This window comes from Passer domesticus, chromosome 1 (genome assembly GCF_036417665.1).
Source record: "Passer domesticus isolate bPasDom1 chromosome 1, bPasDom1.hap1, whole genome shotgun sequence".
Classification (NCBI taxonomy): domain Eukaryota; kingdom Metazoa; phylum Chordata; class Aves; order Passeriformes; family Passeridae; genus Passer; species Passer domesticus.
In genome coordinates this window covers 24,457,220-24,484,311 of record NC_087474.1, presented here as the reverse complement: position 1 = coordinate 24,484,311, position 27,092 = coordinate 24,457,220, and the positions used below count along the sequence as shown (strand labels likewise).

At 38.3% G+C, this 27,092-nt stretch overlaps 1 protein-coding gene across 2 annotated transcripts in view; it reads right to left on the bottom strand.

The window, feature by feature from the left end:
- Positions 1 to 11,756: 11,756 nt before the first annotated feature.
- Positions 11,757 to 27,092, bottom strand: part of SDHAF3 (succinate dehydrogenase complex assembly factor 3) — a 28,924-nt gene continuing 13,588 nt past the window's right edge. The window contains exon 2 of one of the 2 annotated variants that reach the window (XM_064410796.1): positions 11,757 to 12,541. In XM_064410796.1, the coding sequence (XP_064266866.1) occupies positions 12,338 to 12,541 (204 nt within the window). In that variant the 3' untranslated portion in view covers positions 11,757 to 12,337. The remainder of the gene's footprint in view (positions 12,542 to 27,092) is intronic. The other variant, XM_064410805.1, reaches the window with a different exon arrangement.

The window sequence follows — 27,092 nt, the reverse complement described above, 5'->3', positions numbered from 1 at the left end:
ACAATTTCAAAGAAGGTTGTAGTGAGGTGGAGGTCAATCTTTTCTCTCAAGTAACAAGCAACAGGATAAGAGGAAATGGCCTCAGGTTCTGCCAAGAGAGATTTAGATGAGATATTATGAAAAATTTCTTCAGGGAAAGTGTTAAACACTGGAGCAGCCTGACCAGGGAAGTGGTGGAGTCACCATCCCTGTGGGTATTTAATGGATGTACAGATGTGGTACTTACAGACATGGTCTTTAAGGTCTTTTCCAACCTAAACTACTCTATGATTCTATGATTCCATTTCTGAAGGACATGTGTCTTTCAGATATGCCAAAAAAAAAAAAAAAAAAAAACACAAAAAAAAAAAAAAAAAAAAAAAAAAAAAAAAAAAAACAAAAACCAAAAAAACAACACCCAGGGCTGGAGCATTTTATGTTTTTGTACAGTAAGACACCACCATTTTTAACATAATCACTTTTGTCTTCCCAGCACACACATGAAGCAGAAGCTGCCCCATCAGACAGAGGAGAGGCTCTGGTAGTCTGAGCATGTGACAGCTCCCTATGTAATATTCCAAAGAAGTGCATTAATTCAGGAGAATCCAGTCTGCTCATACTGCCCAAAAACCCAGACAACTTTTTTGAGATGCATTGGCTGGGTCAGCTCTGCACAAAACAACAGCCTGAGCTGCCAGGCAGACTGTGCTCACTCTACCTCATGAAGAATGTGGCCAGCTGGGAGGGAAAGGAGCAGCCTCCAGCCAGAGAAGAGACGAGCCTCCACAGCTGCAGGAGCAGCTCTCCAGATGTGCAGACTGTGTGTGTCTCCTCCTGCTCTCCAGATGTGCAGGCTCCCATGGGACAGGCTCTGCACTAAAGCACCGTTGCACACAGCAGGAGCAATGCTCTTACAAAGAGCTTGCTGTACTCAGCAGCTTCAGCCATCCCTGAATTTCAACAGCCCAGATCCTTCACATCCTTATGTAAATCTCTGCTCAGTCTAGACTGACTTACGCAAAAGCCTGCACTGATTTCTACAAATCCAGCATTTAGTGGCTTGACACACTGATAAAATATCACATTTTTTATTCCAACCTTATAATCAGAAAGTCAGAATTACAGTAAATGGAATCTTTTCTATCCTCTGTTTTAAAAGGTCTAATTATTTTATTATTCAGTGTATGTACACGCAGATAAGTAATAATTATTCAGAGTATTATCCTGCATAATAGAGCCAGTTAATGTTCAGAGATAATAGCACAGAGACAGCTCATTATACCAATTTGTACAAAAATAACATAATTATTTTCTTCTTCTGAACAAACTTGTTCTGGTGTGATAAGAACAAGTTTCAATCACTTCTTTATTTGCTGAAAGATTAAATGCTATGCAGCCAGTAAAGCGATTATTATTTTCATGATGAATCATCATGTGCAACGAGGAATTAGCCATCCAAAGGATTTGAAGACAAACTCATACAAGGCTACATTAAAATAAGGATGCTCCTGAAATTATTGCACGTATGTTTCTAAACAGCCTTCTTACCAGAAATATCACTTAGGAGTTCATCCTGCTAACAGCTGAGAAAACTCAGATGAGTATGGAGAGGCAGAAATGGTGATGTTTCCCAGACTGCGAATTTGAGATGCAGAAAACCAGTTCAGCCATTGAGTGGTTTCACCAAGGCTGAACTTACACTCCAAAGCAGAACAATGGCAACACAGAAGGAGGCTTTCCTGCCAAAAGACAGCTTTGCTCCCTGATAACTCAGTGGCCTGGAGTATCATGGTCTCTGCTGGATCTAGCAGCCTGCTGTCCTCAAAATGGGCGTGGAAGTCCTGTGACAAAGTATGCGTTTTACTTTTCCAGCCATTTTTTCCTTCATTGCCACTAATCCAAGCCCTCTTGGATTCAGTACTTCTTTATCTAATCCCTTATTCCACTTTTACTCTGAAATTAAAAAAAAACTCTGGGGAAAAAAAGGAGACAATATAAAACAAAGCTTGCCAGTCTTGGCTCCTGTCTCTCTTACTCTAGTGTCTCCCCAAAGTCAGCTGTGCCCCAGCTGTGTCCTGGGAGCAGGGCTGAGCAGCAGGAAGGAGACTGACCTGCCATCGCCTCCTTTTCTTGTGGGATGGGGCTGCCAGGGCCAGAGACTCTGGTGAGACAAGTTACTTTCAAGAAGGAAAAAAAAGGAGGACAAAGAAAGAGCTAGAATAAAATCCCCATGGAAAAGGAAGACTTTATTTCAAGCTTTTCTGTCTTGCATACCTTGGAGTCTGTCCTGCAGTGGAAAATCACCATTATACTGAACACAATTTCATCACTCACTTCTGCTTTTGATGAAAACTCATTCATGGTGAGTTTTATTCTGCACCAGTATTTATGCATGTGCTCAGGGAATGGGAAGGTTCCCCTTAACCAAATGAAATACTGTTCATGCCTCTAGACAGAGATTATGGATCATTGTAATTTCTATCTCCCAGCAGAGGACCTGAGACTGTGAATTTGTCTGCAGCCTTAGGTATTTTCTACACCAGCTCTGTGAGGGTGAGCAATGAGCAATGCTGCTCCTTAATCACAACCTGTGCTGCTCTGACTGGAAACTCAGGCTGGTTCTCAGGCCAAGATGCTGACAAATCTCCTTCTCTAACACAAGAGCAGGAGCCTGGCTCCATGGACACAGGTGAACCTTGCCACCCTCTCCCCTGTATCTGGGGCTTACTGGAGGAATGGTGCTTGTCCTTGCTCTGGATTCCAGTTAGTCAGTGACACTGCCATGTGTAAATCTTATTCCTACAGTGCTGATGGATTTATTTTCTGTGGATTAGAAAGGGCATTTTTATCATCTGAATTGCATGAGCCAGCAATAAAATTCACTGGAATATAGTGCCTCTATAAATATTTCATAGAGATATGCCAAGTACTATAAATTGTTTCATACGCTGCTCCCAAGCACCATGGAAGCACAGTGCACACCAAAGGCCTAGGAATGGTCCAAAGTCTAGGAGGATCTGCCTGTCCCACCTGTTGGGAAGAAAATACACTAAAAATCTTGCTCAGACAAGGTGTTCACCAGCATGTCAAGTCTCCATGACAGCTCTGAATTTTCACAGCATGCAATCTGGGCAGAATGTCAGAAAGAGTAGAAAAAACCCTTCATATTTATGGCTGAGACATTTCTGGGGCTTGGGAAGCCTTCTTCTCCATGTTGAGTGAGGCTGACCAGGGATGGCACAGGGCAGGGCAGTGGTATGCATGAGGCTCAGAGAGCAGCTGTACCAAGAGCTGCTTCACGCTCTCCACAGCCTCTTACATCTGCTCATCCCCACCCCTCACCACACCCTCCAAAAATGACCTCTGTGGCTGCCCCCTCTCCCCCTGCTGAGCAGGTGTGCTTTTTATGCAGCAGATGTTGCTACACACTTGGTACTTGGCAAAGGAAGTGAGAATCATTTCTTAAAAAAAAAATACAACAAGCAGCCTATTTTGGAGCTTATTGCAAATGTTTATATAAAAGTCCTTTTTTTATTTAAAGATATGGAATTTGAAGGCCATACTCTTAAAAAATGGTGTTCCAGGTGCTATGCAGTGACCTGCGGCTAAAAAACACATCTAAGCAGCCTGTCCACACCAAAGCATCTCAGAAATTTCTAGAAAGGCTCACTTGCAGTCCACGACAGACGGTGCAAAGGTTCTCTCCTAATCCCCTCTGTGGCATGTTACATTTAATTCAGGAAATCCACACAGATCCCTTGGAGTGACAACAGAAGTTCTGTTCATTTGCACAGAGGCCATTGCAGTGGGTCCTGAGCTCCCAAAGCTTCTGATGTTTCAGTAAAATAGCATCCATTTCAATAATCTTAGCCAAGTTTGCAAACCTCGAGCAGACTTTCTTACCTGCAAAGGGGAAGAGATAAGAAGTCCTTTTTCCCAGCCAGGCTTTCCATTTTCTCAGCTGAAAAGCAAACAGTTCTGGTCAAGAAATTCCTCCTTGGGACTGGAAAAAACACAGTAAGAACAAACGGAGCTGGGACCAGATTTGGTTTGATCCAATTTTCAGTTTCTTCCATTTTGTTTCCCCACAAGGGAAGGTAAAGGTTCGCTGTGGGCACACCACCTCAGCCCACGGATGCTTTGCTGGTGTGTTACACAGGGAAGAAGTGTGGACTTTGCAGTCCAAAACTCAGCCTGCGGAGAGCAATGGGCAGCATAATGTCAGGTTTGCTGGGCTGTGTCAGAAGAGCCCATCAGAGGATGGAGGTGGCAGCCCTGTGTCCCCTGAAGCTGGTCACACTGCCTGGGAAGGAGGCAGGAGTGGGGACCGTGGGGAATGGGTCCCCCCTTTCCATAGGAGGACATTCCCTGGCTCCCACCAGCACAAATACACCATAGGATGTGACACCCAGTGTTTACCTGATTTAGAGGGTAGCCAAATGAAAGACAGGGTATGGCTTAACCTAATCATGGCTTGATATCATGCTTCATATTTCTGAAACATCCATGCTACAGGAACAAGCTGTTAAGGATTGCAGCTATTGGAAAACAGCTATTTAATTCCATATTGATATTTCATGTTTATTGCTTTTCCCCAGCTACCTTTGTGCAGGGAACAAACTTTTGTTCTTATAAATTACTATTCCATCACTAATTACACAGTGATCAGTTAGTTATAATAGAAGGGGTTTTGTGATAAAGATGAGACCCAGAAGTGATTATAAAGCATACATAAGGTTTATGTGATATGAAGAGCTTCACAGGTATCTCATTACACATATTTTGTTCAGGAGTGATTAATAACATTATTCATTTTCTAAGCCTTTTTCATTGTTTTGTGGAATATAGCCCAGGCATTTTCAAATTTCTCATGTCTTAGTTACTTATAGGAACTTTTTATACTGATGTTAAGTTTCTGTATTTATTTCTGAACTTGAAAAAAAATAGCTCCAAATTTTAACTCATCAAGTAGTTCTTACGGGAATCAAGAAATGAATTAAACTAAGCAAAATAAAGAACAGAATCATAGAATCATTAAGGTTAGAAAAGACCTCCAAGATCATCAAGTCCAACCAGGCAAGAGCTGTCTTCAAGCTAGAATCAGTTTCCTAACTTGCACTTAGCACTTGAAGACACTCTTGAATTAAAACAGTTCCCCAGATCCCCTTGCCAGTTCTCTCTCTTACTGATCATGTGCTCTCAAGGAACAGGTACATGTTCATTCCTTACTATGCTGCTATACAGTTGCTACAGCAGATTTTTTTTCAGGTGATGGACCAGCAAGGGAAGACCACATCCACAGCCTTTTAGGAGGAGGTAAAGTCCCAGATTTCATACCCCTGTTGTTGAAAGATGCATATTGCAGATAAAATGTGGGTAGGTTTCACTGTTTAAAAGTGTTACATTGGTCTCTTAGCATCAGACCATGACCAGGCTCCATGAACTGCAGGGCTGGAGCAGTGGCTCTGGATAGGGAACACTGGATCCTCCAAAGAATCTGCAACCAGTGGTTGCTCTTATGTTCACTGTGATCCTAGCTCCTTTTCTAACTTCCTCCTAGTTCCTTTTCTGCAGAAAGAAACTGTCTTGACCCACAAAGACCTTTTCTTCCTTATTCCTGTCAGTTTTATTTTTCTTTGCAATATTGCTGAGAGGTCATTCAAATTGTAATCTCATGTCCCAGAGGTTTTTGTCCGTGATATTTTCATGTTTCTTTTCTCTTTGTTTTGTTGTTTGTTTGGGGTTTTTTTGGTCTAAGATAAAGGAGACAGAAAACAGAACAAGTCACTGCTGCATAAACTCCAGTCTCCATAGCAACAATGAGAAATGTTTCCTTCCTCAGTTTTATAATTCCAATCCTATAGTCTCACCTGATGGTTGGGAGAGTGGGATGAAGTTAAAATATTTTCTAACTTACTTGTTCATTGCAGTTTTAAAAGCAGGCAACTGGGGCGAGTAACATAGGCCAAATTAGACCCAAAAGCTTTCCTGAGATCTGGGGTGTGAGGCAGGGGCTTGGGAAGGGCAGGTAGGAAGTACTGGATTTACCACTGTAGGACTTATATGCAGTAAAGTACGCTGCTGTAACACAAACTGCCTACAACAAAGAAAGCAATGGAGAAGGGAAAATGTTAACACTAAGCAGTGCTGGTCTTCCTCTGACCATTCCACTACTGTGGGATGTGCAGATGTGTGTGCCACACTCCTGTCCACACCACAGCAACGTGTCTGTGACACACCATTAGGCATCCGAGTTGTTTGTGGAGAGGTGTTGATTTCCCCTCTCTCAGTCTGAGCTAAGTTCCCCCATGTGAAATCAGCAACCAACAGCATGACTGGTGCTGTGCTGGCCACTCTCTCTGGTGACCAGTGAGAGGACCTAAGGGATGGCATGAAAGTGTTCCAGGGAGGTTTAGGCTGGGTATTAGAAAAAGGTTCTTCACCCAGAAGGTGGCTGGGCACTGGAACAGGCTCTGCAGGGAAGTGGTCACAGCACAAAGCCTGACAGAGTTCAAGAAGCATTTGAACAACACTCTTGGGCACATGGTGTGATTTTTGTGGCTGTCCTGTATGGGGAGTTGGACTTGATGATCCTTGTGAGTCACTTCCAACTGAAGTGATTTTGTGACTGGAAGGACAAAAGCAGGCTGAAATACAGATGCACCTAAACAAACCTTACTGCACATAAAAATGCCCTTAATTTCTTTTCCAAGCTGATCTTTCAACTGACAATGTTAATTTGGAACAGCTGAACTGGACAGGAATGGTATAATTTAACTCAGAAGGAAAAAACAAAGCAGTGTAGTTCAGTTTCATAATTTGTAAAGAAAAGCCACAAATGCATTTTCCTTTTTACTGTACCTGAGTGTAAGTTCTGGGAGCACTGTACAAGACCATCTTAAGCTTACCATCATACTTAGGACAAGTCCATTTTCCCACTACTTAGTAGTATGTGCTCACATTATAAATTGAATAGGATGGAGTTCTCAAATCAGTTTTAACTATTTGATTAACTAGAGGGGTTTTTTTCAGTTTTGAAAATTTATTTTAATTTACTGGATTATAATCAAAGTTGACGTCATTGATAACAGCATAATATTTTTAATATGTACTCAAGTAGTCTGCTCTGGCAGGCTTTCTGTGCTACAGATTCTGTACATTATTCCACCACAGCAAAGCAAAGTGAAATTCTGCCTTTGATACAATCCCAACAGGGGAATTTCCATCTGACATCAGATTCCTCTGCATGTTTTATTTGTTTTGCTATTAATCTCACAGGATAAACACGTATCATTGTTTCAGATTCTGTACTTGTGTTTTCTCCAGCCCAAACCAGAAATAGGAACTTTTGGGGGGAAAACTGGTAAATGTGCTCATTTGTTTAACACAAATTCACTTCAACCCTCAAGGAACATAACTGGCATAAACCAGAAGGCTCATCACTGATAGAAGTTGTGTTCCAAGTGATGGTGTTTCAACAAACAACTTATTAAGGACTTTACAGTGGTAATAAGCACTTAAAACAAGTTGATAAATACTCAGTAACTAAACTCCATTTTATTAAAAAAAGGATTCTTCCTTGTTTATACTTCAAGTACTAGCTTTGAAATGGTTACGGAGATTAAACACTGAACTCCCCAGACACACATATCAGTTGTGCAGGATCATATATCCTGTAAGTGAGCTTGTTGAAACACCTGACATTTCCTCATAACACACTGTTAAAAGTACCAAAACCATTTAGTTCTTATGCACTGAATTTATGCACTCACTTATAGCTCTCAACTTCAATGAACAAAGAATACTTTGTATATACATACGTAAAGGTTGCATCTAAATAAAATTTGGTTCTGTGATCTACATGTAGCCTACCTGGTAGACAGAGCATTGGAAAAGCTGGAAGGACTCAGCATTGTCAAAGCTGTTCCCAGAGCAGAGCTGTGGCCACTGAAACAGCTCCTACCAAAACCAGTGGTTTTGCAGCAGGTGGTGCATAAACCTCTATGAATAAAAACAGATCATTTACAAGTGCAAATGTTATCACTTCTAACACTTTTTAATTTGTGTCAGTCTTTGCAGCCAAATTCCTGATGTGGCTCTGTTACCATCATATTTTCTGGAAAAATCTCCTTGCCCAGGATTTCTCTCCTGGGAAGCTGAGAAGCCTCAGAGAAAAATGAAAACAATAATTATTTGATTTGCTTCTCCTGTGTTTTGCTGCTGTGGAATGTGTTTGGACATTGTTTACCAACAGGTGGTTGTTTCATGGGTTTCATGCGAATTGTTTTAACTTAATGACCAATCACTGTCAAGCTGTGTCAGGACTCTGAAAGGAGTCACAAGTTTTTCATTAGTATCTTTCTAGATTTCTGTCTGTATCCTTTTGGTATTCTTTAGTATAGTTTAGTATAGTTTTAGTATAGCATTCCTTAATATAATGTAATAGCATAAAATAATAAATTAGCCTTCTAAGAACATGGAGTCAGATTCCTTCCTTTCCTCACCTTTGTTGGGGCACCCAGCAAATAGAAGATGGCTCCACAGGGAAGACCCCTCCATACACCATTGTCTTAGATTACAATGTAAGATGTAACCAAAAGTATGTATTCCATTACCATCTTCATAAACTGCTAAAATAGGTGGGGCAGTATTCTTTAACTTTTCCATGACTCATCCCTGATAACTCCCTCTGGGGGGCTCTCTCTGCTAATGGACCGTCCAGTCTCATGACTCATAAAATTATATCTGCATGACTCATAAAATTATAGCATCCCACTGTGAGATGCCCCACCCAGGGGAGGAACCAGACATTCCTACCTGGATATAATCTGAGGCTTGGAACACCACAGTGGCACTACCACTGCATTCCCAGTGAACAAGAGCACGATACCCACTCCTGGACCTCAAGAGATAAAGACCAGATTGTTCTACAGGATCACCATTTTGCAAAGACACATCCATCACTCCAACAGGACTGTAGCCACCATTTCATCAGACTGTTCCCACCACCCTGACACACAGGGTATCAGGTTGTATTCTGACTGTCAGTTTAAGCCAGTGTTTCTGTACTATTGCCTTTATTTTAATTTTCCTATTAAATTGTAATTCTGCCTTGGAATCTCCCACTGGTTTGTTTTCAAACTCGTACAACCATTGCTCACTGTGAGGTGGGCACACCCAGCCTGGTCCAGCACCAGGACAGCAGTAGGAGATGGATCAGGCAGTCCTGTTTATCAAACAAGCCCAGTAACACCTGAGCTGCTGCATCTATACTCTCCTGCATCTACGCCATCTAACAGGACGGATTTACCCTGAAACTCTTTCCAAGAGGTATGAAAATCAACAGTTAAGCAGGACAACACACAGAGACTTATTTTGCCCTAGAACGTGAGCTGTTTTTCAGTGATTCAGCTTTCACACTACAACAAAGGTACATAGATCCTCTGTGGTCCCACTTGGGTAAATCAGTCTGCTGGAGGATTCAGCCTTCCCTCTGCTATTACTTTAGCTACAGAAAGTAGAAGATAAAATAGATTATGACAGGCAGGGAAATCATGTTTCTTTCATTAATTGTCCAATATTTTTACCTAGAAGCCAATGAAAATTTGGCCACTGACTCATCCGTGCATTGTGTCTCACAAATACATATTCAAGAAGAAATAGAATGTCCACTAATAATTCAAAAATATTAAAAGTCCAAATAGTTAAGGAATAAAACTTCTTCATAAATCCTACCTTCAAGATGTTACATTATTAATTTACTTTTAAGAAATAAATATGTCCTAATATCTCTTGCCAGGCAGTCAGTTTAAAAAGGCATAAACCCAAATCATAGGCGTAACAAAAAACTGAAAGAAAGATATTTTATTTGTTCTTTTTAAGATGTGTAACTTTGCATATCAAAACAGATAGTTTTTAATGAGAGAGATTACTGAAAATTCTTTACTTGTTGATAAGACTTCCAACTTGTGCCTTTTCCAGCTACTTAAAACTTCACTTCCCTCCAACTCATTGTTTTCCTCAACTGTCATTAACCACACCTGTAAGTCAAACAATTTTATTCGTGCATGGCAGTGTTGGCATCATGAAGCTTCTGTGTGGCCCCACCACTCACATAAGCCCAGTAAGACCAGAGAACACCTTACTGTTAGCACTGCTGTCTTAAAGTCAGCAATCTTGAAAGATGCTTCATTCCTGTAACAAAATTTTGGCTTTTGTGAGAGCTGTTTTAAACAAGAATTCAAATATTGTACCAAATACAAACTACTGTTGGGAATGAAAGAAAAAAATTGTTGGATTCACTAGCAAAGGGATTGTGGATGTAAAGATGTTTACTCTCACCTCCAACTCCCTTTAGGTCTCATTATAAGCTGAAGTTTTTCATACCAAATAGTAATTTTTCATTATTAACTAATTTAGCCTCTAAAAATCTAGATGCATACATGAGTAGACAGATGCAGAACAATTATTTTACCTAGCTTCATTGAACTAACAAGTTCCATTAAATGCATTGATAAAAATAATGGTGCTTTAAACTGCAATATTTGAAATAAATTGGAAGCAACTTGGATATTGACTGGAAAGCACGCACAGGTCTACTACCAATCAAGGGCTGGAAACAAACTCTGTTGTCAACACCCAAAAACTACTTTTGGTATGAAAACCAAAAAGATTTAGTGATGGAAGTACTGATTACATTTGACAGAAGTGCAACAGAATAAATCTTTATGCCCTAAACTCCAGAGCTGGATAAGGTTTTTACAGCCTTTAAACTGTAAAAAGAACAAGACTTTAGGAATGTGCAAATGGCAGTATCAGAGACAATTTTCAAGCTTCCTGTATGCACATGCCATTTGCTTCCCACTTTGATGCTGGGGCATCCTAGGTATGGAGCAGGCCAGGAGGGAGCTGCTATCCTCTCCAACCATGCCCCTGAAGCACCAGAACCAATACCTGTGAAGAACCCTGCAGCCTGGATGTCATCTCTGCCCTCCAATCCTGTTTGCACTGGGTGCCTGAGGCTACAGCATGTTCCTGCTGCACACACAACAAACGTGGTGGGTGCCAGAGGAAAATGCAGCAAAGCAACCACATGTTCCTCACAGAGCAATCCTGCAAGGGAACTTTTAATAGAAATGAGCAACCTGCAGCCTACAATCTCATCAAACAATTGGGAAGAGAGGTACAGGAGAAAGAAAGAGGCTGCTCCCCACTCCGTTAGGATCCTGGAGTGCAGCTTTGGCAAACAGCATGTTGTTACAAATTGAGACAGATGGAAATGTGCTTCCTTGTCAAAGCTGTTATTCCCCAAGAGCAAAGAAATTTTGTTGTCTTAAAAATGCTGTGAGTAACAGACAGAGAAAGATCCGGAAATAGAACAAAACTAATAATATAAAACTAGGTTTGGAAGATGAAATTAAAGCTGTCTTTTGCACAAAGTGGCAAAAGGTTTTATCTGTTTTTCTTAACAGATAAAACCCCCTTTCCTTTTAGTTCCAACAATATATGTTACAACAAGCACACGTAGTCTTACTGAAGACTTAATTATTTCTAATTACGAATGTTGGTCGTACAGTATTATCAACAGGATAATTTCTGTGATTGAGTAATTTACCATTTCTGGTCTGTACAAAATATTGCGTAATACGGGATCCCAAGTTTTTCAAGAACCTTTGAATTTAAACTACAGCACAACCAACTCATGAAAGGTTTTTAAAAATTTTAGATACTAACAATAATGTGAATTTAGCTTTGAAAAAAACACAGAATTTTCTGCATAAGAGTGATTCAAGGTAAATTTAATAATCAGCTACATCTTTTATTTTAAAGTCCATTTCACAATAAAGCTCAAGACAAAAACCAACTTCCAATTTCACCAGCAGTATGTTTTCTAATACCACTCATTTCTTCCCCTGAAAACAAACCCACTCTAGTACCATTCCTTTTTCCTACTGAATCCTCACCAGAAAACAAATGTTAATAGCATCTTTTCCATTAAGGAAGAGGATGATAAGCAAACAGAAAGATGTTTTGCCCCGTAGGTGCCAAGATTACAAAACAACCCCAAAACTAACAACTCCATATTTTAAAAATGTCAATTTACTCTCCCCAAATTCTTTCAGTCTTCAACATCCATTAGGAGGAAAAAACAAAAAGAAGAAAAAATAATGCAATTAACATTAAAGTGTGATTATTCCATTTTTCCATTTGGTTCTTGCACAGAAAGCCAAACACATCCACTTCAGACAAGTTATAGCATCAGCAGCATCCATTATCTCACAGAAACCACATTCAAGTACAACTCGAAAAAGCAGTTTCAAAATGCTTCCATATGCATTAAAATAATTATTTTACTCTTTTAGGTTTTGTATTCTGAGTCTTTAGAAATGGTGATTTTTTTTTGAGGTTTGGTAGCCTCGTCCATCAGTTCCTTCAGCTGCCCAATCTGTTCATCACGGAAGTCATTAAGTTTTTCTTCTGTGAGCTGAATTCCATATACAGCCTTTTCTCTCAAGTTTTGTTTGTCCTCTTTAATTTGTTGCTGGATCAGTGCTGCATAGTTCTAATGAGAAAGAAATATAATGGTCACAAAACTGACAAAAGCAAGATTCAGGTCAACTTTTTAAATAGCATTATATTGTAACAGCATACTCTTACACAATCTCCTACAACAGTCTATTAATCAACAACAAATGACTAAAAAAACTGACATTTTTTATAAGAAAGAAAACTTAGTCAAGCATTTCTAATATCTACAGTCATTTTCTGTAGCTAGTTTAAAATGCATATATGTACAGATTAATTCCCTATCATATACTACTCTTGAAAACAAAACAAAATTTAATTATAGATCTAATATAAATATTAAAATAATCTTTCCTATATAGCAGGATATCAACAGGATACACTTTGTAAACTGATACATCCAGAAAAGCATTATTCCAAATTTTCAGCTAAAAGAAACTTTGGCACTGCATACTGAATTGTTAATCAAATTACCAGCAAGGTAACTAACGCCACTACTTCAGCTGTATGTCTAATAATTCCAGAGAAGTGGACAAGAAGAAAGAAAGATATTCATGAGCCTGTGATAAATTTCAAAATGACACCATTTACTAACATAAATACATTAGATTGTTAATGGACCATGTCAAGCCTCACTGAAGTCAGCAGGATCTTACCAGCCCTGTTGCAAAGCTTAATTCATGGCTATTTAAAGAAAATGGACAACTAAAACAAACTGGGGCAAACAAAAGTAAATTTTTATTTGTACAGACTCGGAATCAAACTTATTCTTCAAGGTTCTTCCCAACATCTCCTCTCCTGTTTTTAAATTAAACAGGCATTCAGAAACAGTGACACCACAGTTAATTCCCATGGTAAACCTACACCTCAGTGGTATTGCCTCATGGTAGAGCTGCTGCAGGGTTTAAAAGAAACTAAATAGGTTTTTTCCCGATGATTGAACAATCACATTGTAATGATAAGATAAAAAATTGTAATGGGTTAATCTTCAACTTTGCAATTCACAGCATTTCTTATCGAGACAGACGGACAAATGTGATCTCTGAAGCTACCCAGCAGACCAGTAACACACCGGCAGTTACACATCAACCATTCCACCTCATTCTACTTTATTCTATCTTCTCATTTCTGCACAAAACAATCCAGTCAGTAATGACTCTGGACTAGAGAGAAAAAAAAAAAAACAAACCAAAAACACACCAACAAAAACTAACAAACCCACATAAAAAAATACCAAAACAACAACCAAAAAACCCATTCAAACAAACAAACCAACCCCCCATCGCTTTCATTATACCAAACAACATTCACAGCACATAATTCAGAAACAATACTGAAAGCAAGCAATGCAATACTCTTCACATCTTATCAAGAGATGTGACTGAACATACAAACCTCAAGAACCCCTCCATGCAGTGTCCCACCAGTGCAGGTCCCACAGAGGGAGCAAAGCCCTCCCCACTGCTAATAACAACAACCTGGGAGCAGCATGCAGCTATTGCTGCAGGCATGAGCTGGGGTACCTAGAAATAACTCAAGTCCATTTAAGAAACAGTTACAAATTCACAAACTGTTCAGTGTTTTCCAAAAATATCAAATTAATTACTGGCAAACAGTCTGCAATTTTTTTTTTGGTCTAACACCACAGTATCTCATCTCAAGCATTACAGAACACAGATCTCAGAAGTGGTGGTCCTCAACAAAGCTGCAATTCCCACTCTCACAGGTGCCCTGCACCCAGACACATGGTCATGGACTGTACACGCCCTATTCCTTACACCTGGCGTTCTGCTTCACAGCACTCAGTGGGCTCCCATCTGGACATCACTGGCCATCACTCTTTTTCCCCACTAATTTTCTAGATGAAGAAATGTTTTGTACATGCCACAAAGCCTCAGTGGTTGCAGTTTCACATCGATCTGCAATGTGAACAGAAATTCAATACTGGACAGTGGAAACATACTGGGCTCTGGTTGGCTCCTGATAGAAAATGGAGCTTTCTCACCTCATTTTACCAAAAGTCAGTGATGCATCAAATAAAATATGTTTCAGCCTTTACAGAAATGCTGAAAATAAGATGAACTATGTGGCATATCTCATTTTTTCTGCCAGTGTTACCAGATAAGGAACAAACAAAGCCTGGAATATTTAACTGTTTAATACATTACTGTTTCCTCAGAAATTAATACTATTATTATGTGATCAGTGATTTGTGGAGAGGTACTGCATGATTTGATGGTACACAGTAATTTAAGATTCAGCTTCTATCTAGAAAATGTGCCATTTTCCTAACAGCACATGAACTTAATGTGCTGAACTCCAAAGTTTTGTAACAGGTTTAAAAGCATAATGAAAAAAAAAGGGGGTGGAGAAGCTAACATTTGCTCTTTCAATAATATAACTTTAATCATAAAATACAATGATCACAGTCACTGTCAGGTAATAAGGAGCCACACAGTCATATAAGGTCTAGTTTTCATTAGAACTTAATAAATTCAGAATTTAACTATTTTCCAGTGTCATCTTCCTTACCAGCAGAACTGAAACCAACTCAACTCTTGCTTAGCTTCCTCAAACAAGGAAAATGACTTCACTTCTGCCTTTCATTTTATGTTATATTTAACTGCCTCTTCCAAATATAACAAAACTCCTTTGTTGTCAATCATGACACAAATCCTTAGCAGATTTTTCAAGGGCATCTTATTTTAATTATGGATTACACTGTGCTCACAAAAACAGAGACAGAAGACAAAAAATGGGACAGAAGTATTCCTGCAGCCTCACAGAGCCAGGCTCAACATACAGAGGGATGGCAGAGGGACACAGGAACTCTTCCCCCTGGTGGTTTTCAGGTTGGTAAATTGTTTCTTTGGAAGGAGCTCTTACTACAATGATCCTCTGCCTGTACCAGCTCTAAACTTTCTGGGCTTTTACATGAAAAAAGCAAGCAAAACCCAAACCACTTGTTGAATAGCAACAGCCCTTCTGCCTTGTATGCAGCTGCCACCAGAAACAGAGGATCAGAATCAAGTTCAAGTTATAACCACCTCTCCTGACTATTTACCATCAGAAGATGGCTGATTTATTCTGTATTAATTATTATTACTAATTTGGTATTAATTATTATTATTTATTATTCCCAGCCTGCTGCCCATCCACATCACAGAGACCCTGCTTACCTTAAAGGAGGCCCAAGGAACAGCCCAAGGTGCAGTGGCCATGTCACTGCACTGCCATCAGTGTCTGCAACCACAGAGACAGCCCAAACCCCTCTGTACCACCAGTGTGGGGCAGATCCCTCCCCGAAAGGTCTGATGCACTCCTCACACACAGGTCATGGTTCTGCCTCAGATCACATGCATGCTGAACCCAAGCATCAGGCCCTCTTAAAATCCTCTATAGGTAAATGCCTGAACCTCCAAATTATTTATCCAAAAACCCAGAAGGTAGGTATTTGCTATAATCAATAACCTTAGGGGCTTTTTGTTTAAATTCACTAACTGAAGCAAATACAGAGTTCCCCTCTGTTCTCTGACTCACAGGCATTCATAGAATGCACAAATTCATAAAAAAGGCAAGGGGATGGGTGACATTTGAGGTTTAAAACACCACACACTACAGAAAGAGCATCAGCCATCTTGTTTTCCAAGTTGAGAAAGGATTAAATAGAAAAATAAAAGCAAAAAAACACACAACCAAAAGCCCTACTTCCCTGACTGCCAGATATACAGACTCCTACCAGATCTAGTCCACATTTATCTCATATTCCAATACACACATTTATCTCATATGCTAATACAAAGTGCTGATAAACATTTATTATTTAATCATAAAATTAAATGAGTTAAGAGCCCATTTGTTCATTTTCACTGGAAAGCACAACAATCTAATTTTTATTTTCTCCGGCATCCTCCTAAACATGTACAATGCTGCATTTTAGACAACTGCTCCAAAAATCTCAGTAAGAGATGTCTGTTCACATTAACTACCTGTACAATTCACTTTCTAGTCAGATTTTCTCTTTAAAAAAGGTCTAAAATTTTTATCTCCTTTAAGCAGTTGAAGCATGAAGCTGAAGTATTCATCCATTCCAAAAAGGCTATCTCCACTTGCAGCCAAATTAATGACAGCACTGATAAAAAAATGTTACTGTGGCCAGATCAGAAAATGCTACTCTGAGATGTGTTAAAGAGGGCACAGTCAGGCAGTAGAAAAATGCTATCAGTTTATTTTAAATTTATTTTATTCAGGTTGACGTTAAAAAAAAAAAAAAAATGAGAGAGAGAGAGAGAGAGAAAAGGCAGCATGGCCTGACAGGCCACTGTCATCTCTCCCTGGAAGTTAATTTCAAATTGCAGCATTTCAAGTGTTTCTGCTGCTACTCAGAGCAAAATCAAACACATGCTGTGAAGGGTGGCAGCATGAAGAAACAGCTATGAATGAACAGCACAGCAAGGAGCACCCTGCTCTTATTCTTGTGCAGAGATATGTTGAATTAATTATTTCATATTCATTCAGATAGAATTCTGCAAATTACTTACTATATTTTTTACTGTAAAACTGTTTTGATGTTAAACTGAGAATCAGAAAAAGATACAGTATTACAGATGTGATTTTTAAATGGGGGCTACACCCCATGAAAATCCAGAGTACCTTCTTCATATATTTTACCTGAAGCCAGAAGTATAGTTAGAAATGCAGTAACAAACTCAGGAAAATTCCACCACATTTAAGCTCAGTGAACATTTTCATGCACTCACATACGCATTAACCCACAACAATCTATATTCCACAAGACTATTAAAAATAGCCCTAAACATTTTTTAAATTGCATAAAATACAATTACTGACAAATTAATTAACTGATGTGAATAAACACCTATGTAATGTTCCACATCCTCTAACAGGAGCAGAGTATTGTCAATTTCAAAATTTAAGTATCAAATCACTTTTGGTTTTGTAAAGGTCACACCATTAACACATGAAAAAAGAAAAATCAATATACTACAAAGAGTTCTGAGTAAACCTTCCCCCTGCTTTTGAAAATACCTATCAAATGGTATTTGAATGATACCAATTACTGACATATGGCAGCATTAGAAGAGTTGCTTATGTGAATAACTAAAACAGTAATTGCTGGGAAAAGGTCAACAGAATGAAGAATCAAGACTTTCACTCTGAAGTACCTAGCACAGCAGAGAACCTATAGGGAATAAAGAAGTCCAGCTCCTACTGCAAGTCTTGACAGAAAGTGAAAAAGCAACTTTTTCTTGTGGCATTTGAATCACCTCAGCATCCACCATTTGCGTAACAACACACCAAGCACATACAAGAAAGAAATAGCAACAAGCTACTGTAATTCATGACAAGCTCCAAAACAAGCTGTGTAAAGTGAAGCTTGGACAAGCTATTTTGTATTTCAGTCCATCATCAGATGGAAAGACGTGCAGAGATCATTTCAAGCCAAGTCATGCACTTGCAATTGAACTGCCTACACCTAAATATCACATGCCTAAATGAAGCTAGAGATGTGGCTTGTCTTTGTGCTGGGCACTGGAGAGAGAAATTTCTGTCTTAAACATGCTGTGATGACTGGATAATTGTCCTCCAGAGATGTGCTTCTCACCACTGAGAAAGCTACTACAAATCTCTCTGTCTGTAGCTGGAAATGACTATCTAATCAACTTTCTTGCTTATGGTAAAAGGAAAATGTTCATTAGTTATTTTGTTTCGTGCTTTTTTAATTACAAAAGGCAACAAAAATACCATTTCTCCTTGAATGACTCTGCAATCCTTCCCCTGAAGTTTGTTTTATCTTTTCCTAATGCTGCTGATATCAGACTTGGCAACATCCTGAAGTGAAACACATGAGAGAAAAAACCTGTACTTCCTCTTTATCTTTAGAACTAACTTTGAATTATGCATAATTTCATTTCTGGGGATGAAAGACTATGTCTTACAATGCACAGAGGTAAAACAGATTTCTCCAGGACAACATCTCTGTATCATAAAGAACAGGAACAAGAAAACATCAAAGTTGACTAAAAGTTAATCTGAAAGGAACAGCCATAAGAACTTTTAACAGTATCAGGTTTTCCCAGGATATTCAAGAAGGATGCTAGTATGTGATTATCAATCAATTTCAGGGCACTGATCACGTTCACACAATGATGCACATACTGTAACTATACAGAATTGTTACCATAAGAGGTTTGGTTGGGTTTGGGGTTTTTTTCAGTTGCTTGCTTGTTTGCAGTTTGGGAGCAAAGAATGAAAAAACGTTCAGCTAAAATGGAGCCAGGGAATATAATTATGTAATACTTAGTAATCAGCATGAAGAATTATTATTTGATCCGGAAGGTATAAAATGGACTGCTTTTTCTGAACACAGTTAACTAATATTGTTAAACTTGAAGAAATGACATTTATTTAGAGGAATATGAAAAAAGCTCAAGGACTAAATCAGCTTTCTTTGTAGCTTAAATAACATGTTATTTTAATGTCCTTTTTTAATGTAAGATTTATGAGATCATAATCTGAGGTGGGAAGTTTATGGCCTGGCCATCAAGGTAAGCATATATAAATGCTATTGCATCCAAAATGGAACCCAGCACCATTTGTGGAAAAACAAGCTGTGATTATTTCTTTCTTTCTGAGTGCAGAATACTTATGCCACTATTGTACATCGGAACCAAAACACAGGTCACAAAAAGCTTTTTGCATCATCTGGTACCAACCATAGTCTTTAAATCTTTAAGATTCTCTCTACTTAATTCAATAACCTTCATCTCAGGCCTTACAAAGAAAGCCTGATCTTATTCTAGGGAATAAGGAAGTTAAAAAATTTGGAACACAGCTGAACATTTAAGCAAAAATAAAATGGTCAATTAAATTCTGGAAAAAAGAGATCAATCTGAAATGTGGGTGCATCACAAGAAGTGAAGCAGGAGGAAGAAATCGGAGGTAGAAGGAAAGAAGTGGTCATGCAACTGGGATCCAATGGCTAAACAAGACCTTGCCATGGTTCTCTATCCAGGGACAGCTTGTATCATTCAAAGTGTGAGTTTTACTGAAAAAAAAAATTCTTTTATGAGAGGTTTAAAAAAATTCTTCTCTGATGTACATATCCGAATTTGAAAGCCTTTTAAATTGGTATTGGAGGCAAAAATACTTGGAAGAGAAATATATTAAAACCTCCATTAGAAAACGTATTAAACTTAACAATTTAAGAACAAAACATGGACAATTATTCTCTCTGGACCTTCATCTTTAAAAATCAGGATAAAAATACACTGTTACTAATACCAAACTATCAGACTGCTGACAAATAAGGACAAACAAGCTACAGACCAGAAAAATTAAATTTCAAGAACATTATTTCCAATTTTCATACAAATCCTAAGAAAAACCCAATAATTTGAAAGATGACCATTTCTTGTCTCAGTTTCTATTTTACTTTGACATTTTATGGCGTGCATAGCCAGGCAGCTCTCTGGCTAATAAAAAAGCAATGTTTTATCTGGCAAATATTATGCTACAATCTCACGGAATACCCAAGGATTTAACACATGCTGTTAATTTAAAACAAGGCAAGGGAAAGACTGGAAGTCACAGTATCAGTTAGGTTTTAGGGATTTCATTTCTAATGCATCAGTTACACTGTAATATTTCTATTTAAACATTAAGCTAGGAAATCTTGGCAAAGTGTTTCACTGCAGATAATTCCCAGACAAATATCAACACTAAGTACAGGCATTTTACCCAAAAAAACCACTAAAGACTGTTTTATCAACAAAAGCACACAACTATAATTAAAGCTCACAATGCAAACATCACTTACAGGCTTCTGCATCAATTCTTTAAAAAGAGGACAAGCATCTTAAATCTGCAGTTATTTCTTTCAGAAGTATTATTTATATATATTTTAAGGAAGATGATTTCACATCTAGATATTCACAAAAGGAAAATAAGGCCTGTTTCCAAGACAACCACATTAGTTGCCAGACTGCTAGATACTAAGAACATGCAAAAGATTATATATCCTAGATGATTACATTTCAAAGACTTCCATGCACGTTCTTCTATTCAATTTATACCTAATGATGCATTTGAAGTATACATATATATCCAAAAGAAATTTGGTATTCTTATTTGTCCATTGTACACATTTCTACATGCTCATTAGAAATAAAACCTTAAATTAATACAGCAACAAAGAAAACCTCAAGTATAAACAAAAAATTAATCCACTAATAGGCATTTTGTATTGATTTCCATGGCACCACAAATAACCCTGCTGCTGAGGGTGCACTGAATTTTTTACTTTAATGGTCCTGTAGAAGAAATATGTGCTTGAATGAATTAACTAAAAAGTCATGGGCAATATTTTAAAAACATAAAAAAGGTCATTAGTGTAGAAGCCAGATTCACCCCTCGGGACAAATAGACAGAAATGAACATAGTCCAGTTTTAAATGAACATAGTCAATGTTACCTGTTCCAACACAATACATGAAATACTAATTTAGCAAAGCAAATTTGGTGTCAGAAAGCACTGAATCAGAGGCTGATTTCTTTGGCCAGTATTACCATGGTCCCTCCATAACAGGGGACAGAGACAAGCCCTACCTCAGTGCCTGCAGAGGCATTTAAAACAGACAAACAAGGAGTCGTGGAAATTTTATCTACCTGCTTTTTCAACAAGACACAAACATTCTGAGGTGTGCTCTTCCCAGAGCACTGCCGAGGAGACTACACACAGGCAGACTCATGATTTAAAAAATGAAAAAAATACGGCCAGTGGCAAACACAGGTGAATTCTTATAAGGGTGTTACTTATCTAAGTATGACATTTAGTCTAGAACTTCTGAAAGTTCTACTCTGTAAAAATAAATCAGTGTATTTAGCCACAATCATCCAGCTGCAATTCAGTCCTTCTCACTTTTAAACAGCAGCAATAGGACATCTCTATGAAAAGAAATGCAAATTGATGTAATTGACATCTTCCTTATAACAACAAACAACACACTGGTTTGTATTTGTAAATTCAGTCTGTGGAAAGAAAGCTTGTTACTGCAATTAACATCTACTTCACAGTACTTAATAAAAGGCAAAAAAGGTTAACTTATTACTCTCTGTGCTAGACCCAGTGCAATTTCTTTAAGTTCTTGTTGCGGCAGCAAAATATGTTAAATGGCATTCGAGTCTTAGACCAGACAAATGCTTTGAACACACATACATCTGCATCTGTCAAATGATATTAATAACATACATTGTTATTACATACAAGTCTTCCATATCCTCCAAGCAACAGAATAAATCACAGCATTTCCTTCATCTTTAGTTTTATTGCTCTCAAAATTACAACAAAAAGTTCCTTAATGTATGTAGCCAGAGAGTCCTCTGGTGCAACTGCAGACAAAGATGCTCAGAGAAACTAAAAGTCCTCATTCTAAACCTGGGCTTATTTTTTCAGCAGTTTCTTAAGGTAAAAAACCTCTAAAGCCTACAAATTTATGTATCTTACCAATGGTTTTTAACTTGCAGATTTTTATATAATTTCTCAATTACTTCAGAACTAGCCACAGAAGTTAACTGAAGAGAACAAATGTGTCATCAGTACAGCCAAGAGCTGCTAAAAAGGGAGCATGAATCTTCATTGGCTACATGAGAGCCCTCCAATCTGAGATACCAAAAACCTTCTGCAATCACCTGCAAGTCACCATCCGTTTATCCAACAGCTCTGGCATTTAAGAGGATTTTAGTGTCTGTCACAATACAGCAAGTCATGGCCACACCATCAAAGACTGGAGGGATTAAGCAGAAAATGAAAAAGGAAAATTCAGTCATCTGCTAAACAAGTTTTCAATTCAATAAAGTACTGTAGAGACAGTTAATCTGAAAGTACTTCTGAAAAAATATCCATCAAATATTCTGTACTGTTCTTGGGGAGATCAAATACATATCAAACTCAAGCCTCAACATGTTCTCCTGTAATCTCTATACAACAAATACTTCAAAAGCAACTCACCTATATCTTGTTCTATTTTTTTTCCTGCTATTGCCAGAGGTTTTCCAGCTATTAAAGGGGGCTTGCTTTCAATTAGCAAATGACAGGGAAATCAGGATAGAGGAAAAACACAGGAATGGAAATCAAGTATGTCAAACATCTTATGTATGTACTTCAGTTTTAAGTGAACACTCAGTTAACAAAGCTCTAAGATTTCACAACAAAAATCCAGACTGCCTATATATTCCTAGAAATTCCCACCCACCTCGAACCTCTCCTTTTTTCCTGTGCAAAAACAGGCTGTCTGATCCCAAGCAAACAGGCATATGTTGAACTGGCACGGAAGTTAATTTACCTCAATACTTTAAAAAGCATGTGAAAATACCAGAGCCATGAAAATATCAGGGAAACCTTTCAGAAATAGGGATGCACCACATGAAGATCAGGTGAGCTCAGTTCTGTGCTCTGGCACCCTTGCAGGTGCTTCTACAGACAAGTGCCACAGTCTTCACTTAGAGGTAAAAAAAGCATTAATATTTGGAGCAGAAGCAGCCTGCCTGTGGCAAAGATAGCACAAATGGGAAATGTCACGTACTAGTTGTACTTGTATGTCCAAAACTCCCATGATAAACTACCCCTTCTCTAAGTGGTACTATTTAATCATTTTGGTATGGTGCACCCACATGTGCTCAGCTGCTCTCTCCACACTAACACAATGATAACTCCAATCATTAGCATCAATGTCAAAACACTGTACTGTTTGCTTACACTGGATTAAGAGCTGAGTTCTTTTCCTACTGATGATCAGGAAGGGTTTTAAATTAGAAAAATAAGTTAAGAAAAATCTCTGCCTGCCATCCACTGATGATGCAATAAATATGGTTCCCACCAGTCAGAATACCAAAGGTATTCAAGAGGTTTCATTTGTGTTTCAGGACTTTTCAACACTAAGGAATTATCTCAGCTTATATTTACATGGCTTTAAAATTACTCTGGACTTATTTAAAATGATGCAATGCTATGTGAACAATAAGAACTTGAATTATTTTTGAATTGTTTATATTTCTTAATGGATTTTACTTGCTAGCCAATACAAATATGGAAAAGAAAGTCTTGTGTACATCTGCCCAAAAGCAGAGCAGAACCTCATGGATCACACTGAAGGGCACTTCATGGGGTCTTTGTGAGCAGGGATTTATTTCAGTCTTAAAGGGGTGGGTAAGTATTATTAGCATGATTTGCTGTCCTGCAGAATGTTTCATGTACCTCTGAAAAAAAGTAATTTGTGAAGGCACCAGTTGAGAGGGGAGCCTAGAGCAGTTGCACTACATCTGTTTAGTGGTGTAGGGGAAAGCTCTCCCCCTCACCTGTGCCATGAGACAGCAGGGGAGCACAGCACACATTTGCTGCAGGTCACAGCATGGAGCAGTGGCCATGCATAGAAAGGCATCAGACTGCAAGGGCTCCTCTGCCATCCCAGCACTTGCACCACTGCTATCACAGAAGACACAGGTAAACCAGAATAAACACTTCTTCCAAAAGCCACTTGTGGGCTGCTTGGGAAATGTCCCTATGGGCTAGACATTGCAAGCTCCCATGGACCTCTGACCCTGTACAGGCAGGAGCACTACAGCAAAGTCAGACTGAAGTGTACCTGCTGCTATAGTGAAGGACTAGCATTCCTAGTGACCACTGCCCTAGAAAACTGGAACAAAATGTAACATCTCTGTGTCAAGGCATAACGCTTTAACATGAATTTTTAATGCCTCAATGGGCAAAAACACTGAAACAATACAGCATTGGGGAAAAGCGATGGGATCATTTGTATTATATTTACGAGAAAAATAAAGCGGATTTCCTCATCTTCACTGAACTCTTTGCTATATACACTACAGCAGTGAATTTACAAATAACAACTTTGCAAAACATCTTCCTTTACAGAACCCTCTTGCTAATGCTTTATTTCATCAGGTAGGTAGAGATTTCCCTGGGAAAGTTCTGCTACAGCTGCTGTCAAAATTATCATACCTATTTCAAATGTTTTTCAGAATTTATCTTCCCTCAATAATGCTCCTACAAGCTACCTAATCAAAAATGAAAACAAAAAAGTTGCATTACTGAGAAAAAAGGAAACCTTTGGCAGGTAACTTGGTAAGTACTCAGTGATAGGGACATCACTGTACCAAAAGCTTAAATCAACAAATGGGATATGCTAAATAGTTATACAACAAGGGAGAGAGAGAATTTAATCTCCCTATAGAGACAAGGGATCATGAGAATTTAATCTCACACAATGGAATTGAACATCTGAAGGTGAAGAAAAAAAATACAAAGCCAAATAAAACAAATTCAAAGTGAATTTCAAATTCACAATTAAATCCACTACACACTGCTGCATGCGTTCTGCTAGACTACTAAATAAATTCAAGTGAAACAGATATCAATCTAATGCCATGAAAGACTGGAAATATGTCTTTTAGATACCATGGCATTAATTTTCAAAGCAAAAAAAAAAAAAAAGCACAAACCCATACACTTCATTTATTCTTATACTTGTTACCATGCATTAGAAGTGTGCATTTGTGCAAATAAGTACACAAACAATCCATCAAAAACAATATAATAAAAATTAATAATGATGTAGACAGCATTCACAGCAGTATAACACAGGCTTCCAAGCTCTTGCTAATTACCATGAAAGCTGTTCCATCACAGTTACATTCCACCCTGTATAGCACATTAATCCTCATTTCAATGACATATGCAATCTATATGGTTGACTTGTGTCTCTGTATAAAAACAGATAAACTAAACTGAAGCATATGAAACATATTGTGGAAGCATAAACAGACTGCTAACATCACACCTACACAGTTATATTTCTATATAAACTTAACTAATTATTAGGCAAAACCCAACACCGTATGATTTAAAATGCTTCAGATTCTATTACTCTTGGACTGAAACCAAGCAATTAAAAGTGCCACAAAGGATACAAATGTGTGTCAGTGACCATGGACCTTCAGAGTGCTGAGTCAGCACCTGTACTTCAGTACCATTCAGCTGTGAATAAAACTTAGGTTACAACTGACTTTTAGAATTGTAGTTAGTTTTGCTTGAACCTAAGAAATTTTTGGAGCCTTCTCAGGTAACATTTGATAATTAATACTTTTAGTCAAATCTTTTCTGCACATCCTCTACCAGCAGAATCCAAAAGGGCTTGTGTAAAGGAGTGGATGAGGTCACAACAAACCCGATCTAAAATGGCCTTTCCATTAAAGGTCTTCCAGCCTACCTCTGCTTTATTACTCCATTCATTAAAAACCCAAGATTAGTCCAAGCTATATTTTAATGACTACTCCCAAGATAAAAATATTTAAATTACAAATCTAAGGTTATTGTTAAGATCTGACATTATGTTTCGAGGACTATCAGATTTCAGATTTTTTTCAAATGTTTCAGTACTGAAGATATCATACTACATCAAACAGTTCTCTTCTTCCCCCAAGGCAACTGTTTCAAAATAACTAAATCAACTAGGAAGTTCACTAAGACAGACAAGTTCACACACTTAAAAAATCAGTGATATGACATTATTCAATAATCAGCTGATTTATTCAAACTCTTTTAGTATACAAGCTTTTACTAACACACACAAAAGCTAGTTTCCATTCTATTCTTTCATAACCAACATAAAACTTTATTAGCAGCTATCTTTCAGAAAAGAAACAGACTGTATTTATAATTTTCCTCACTATACCAAAGTCATTGAAGCTTTACTTGTACAATATGCAAGTGAAAAAAAGAACAAAACCTCCTTTCTACTGGAAACACAATACACACGATGCAACAGCACTCAAAAAAAATCTCATCAAAATCTACAAGCAGTACATCTTAACAGTTCACCAAATGAGGCTCAGTGACAACAAAGCATAATTAGAAATCCTCTAATACACAAATTGGCATTACCCAAGTTTTATTTTCTGCCTACTTGCCCTTGAGGTATTGTGTAAGATGATAGTAGCTCTAGTTTTTCCAGAGAACTCGGGAGCTCCCCTATACCCATCACCACCCAAACAAGTTAACAGCTTGTCAACTGGCTCATGCAGCTGGTTCTTCATGCATCTTCTCCTTCAACACCCTCTCAGAGGCACCACACCAAACAATCTTCCCAAACTCAGTCTCATCTCTGTGGCCCATGAGAGTGTAAACCTGGCCCACGACATTTCAGAAGCAGGCCAGTAAAAGGGAATGATGAAAAAGTGAAAGTGTGTGCTTACTTGTCTTACAAACACAAAACACAACCATGAACAGCAGCTGGACTATGTTCTCCAGAGGCCTCTGAAGTAGCAGTGAACACTGTCTTTGAATTGAATCAAAAATGAAATTTTCTAAGATGTTAGTATTCAAATAATATTTGAATGGTACTGAATATTACAGGTCTAGGATGCAGAATAATGAGACACACGTCTGGCAAACCCTCCTGGTTAGAAAGACAGCAAAGGTGGGTTTTTTCACTTTCTTTTCCTTCCAGGAACATACTTTCCACTAGAGCTGAACATTCACAAGTGCTACTGTGC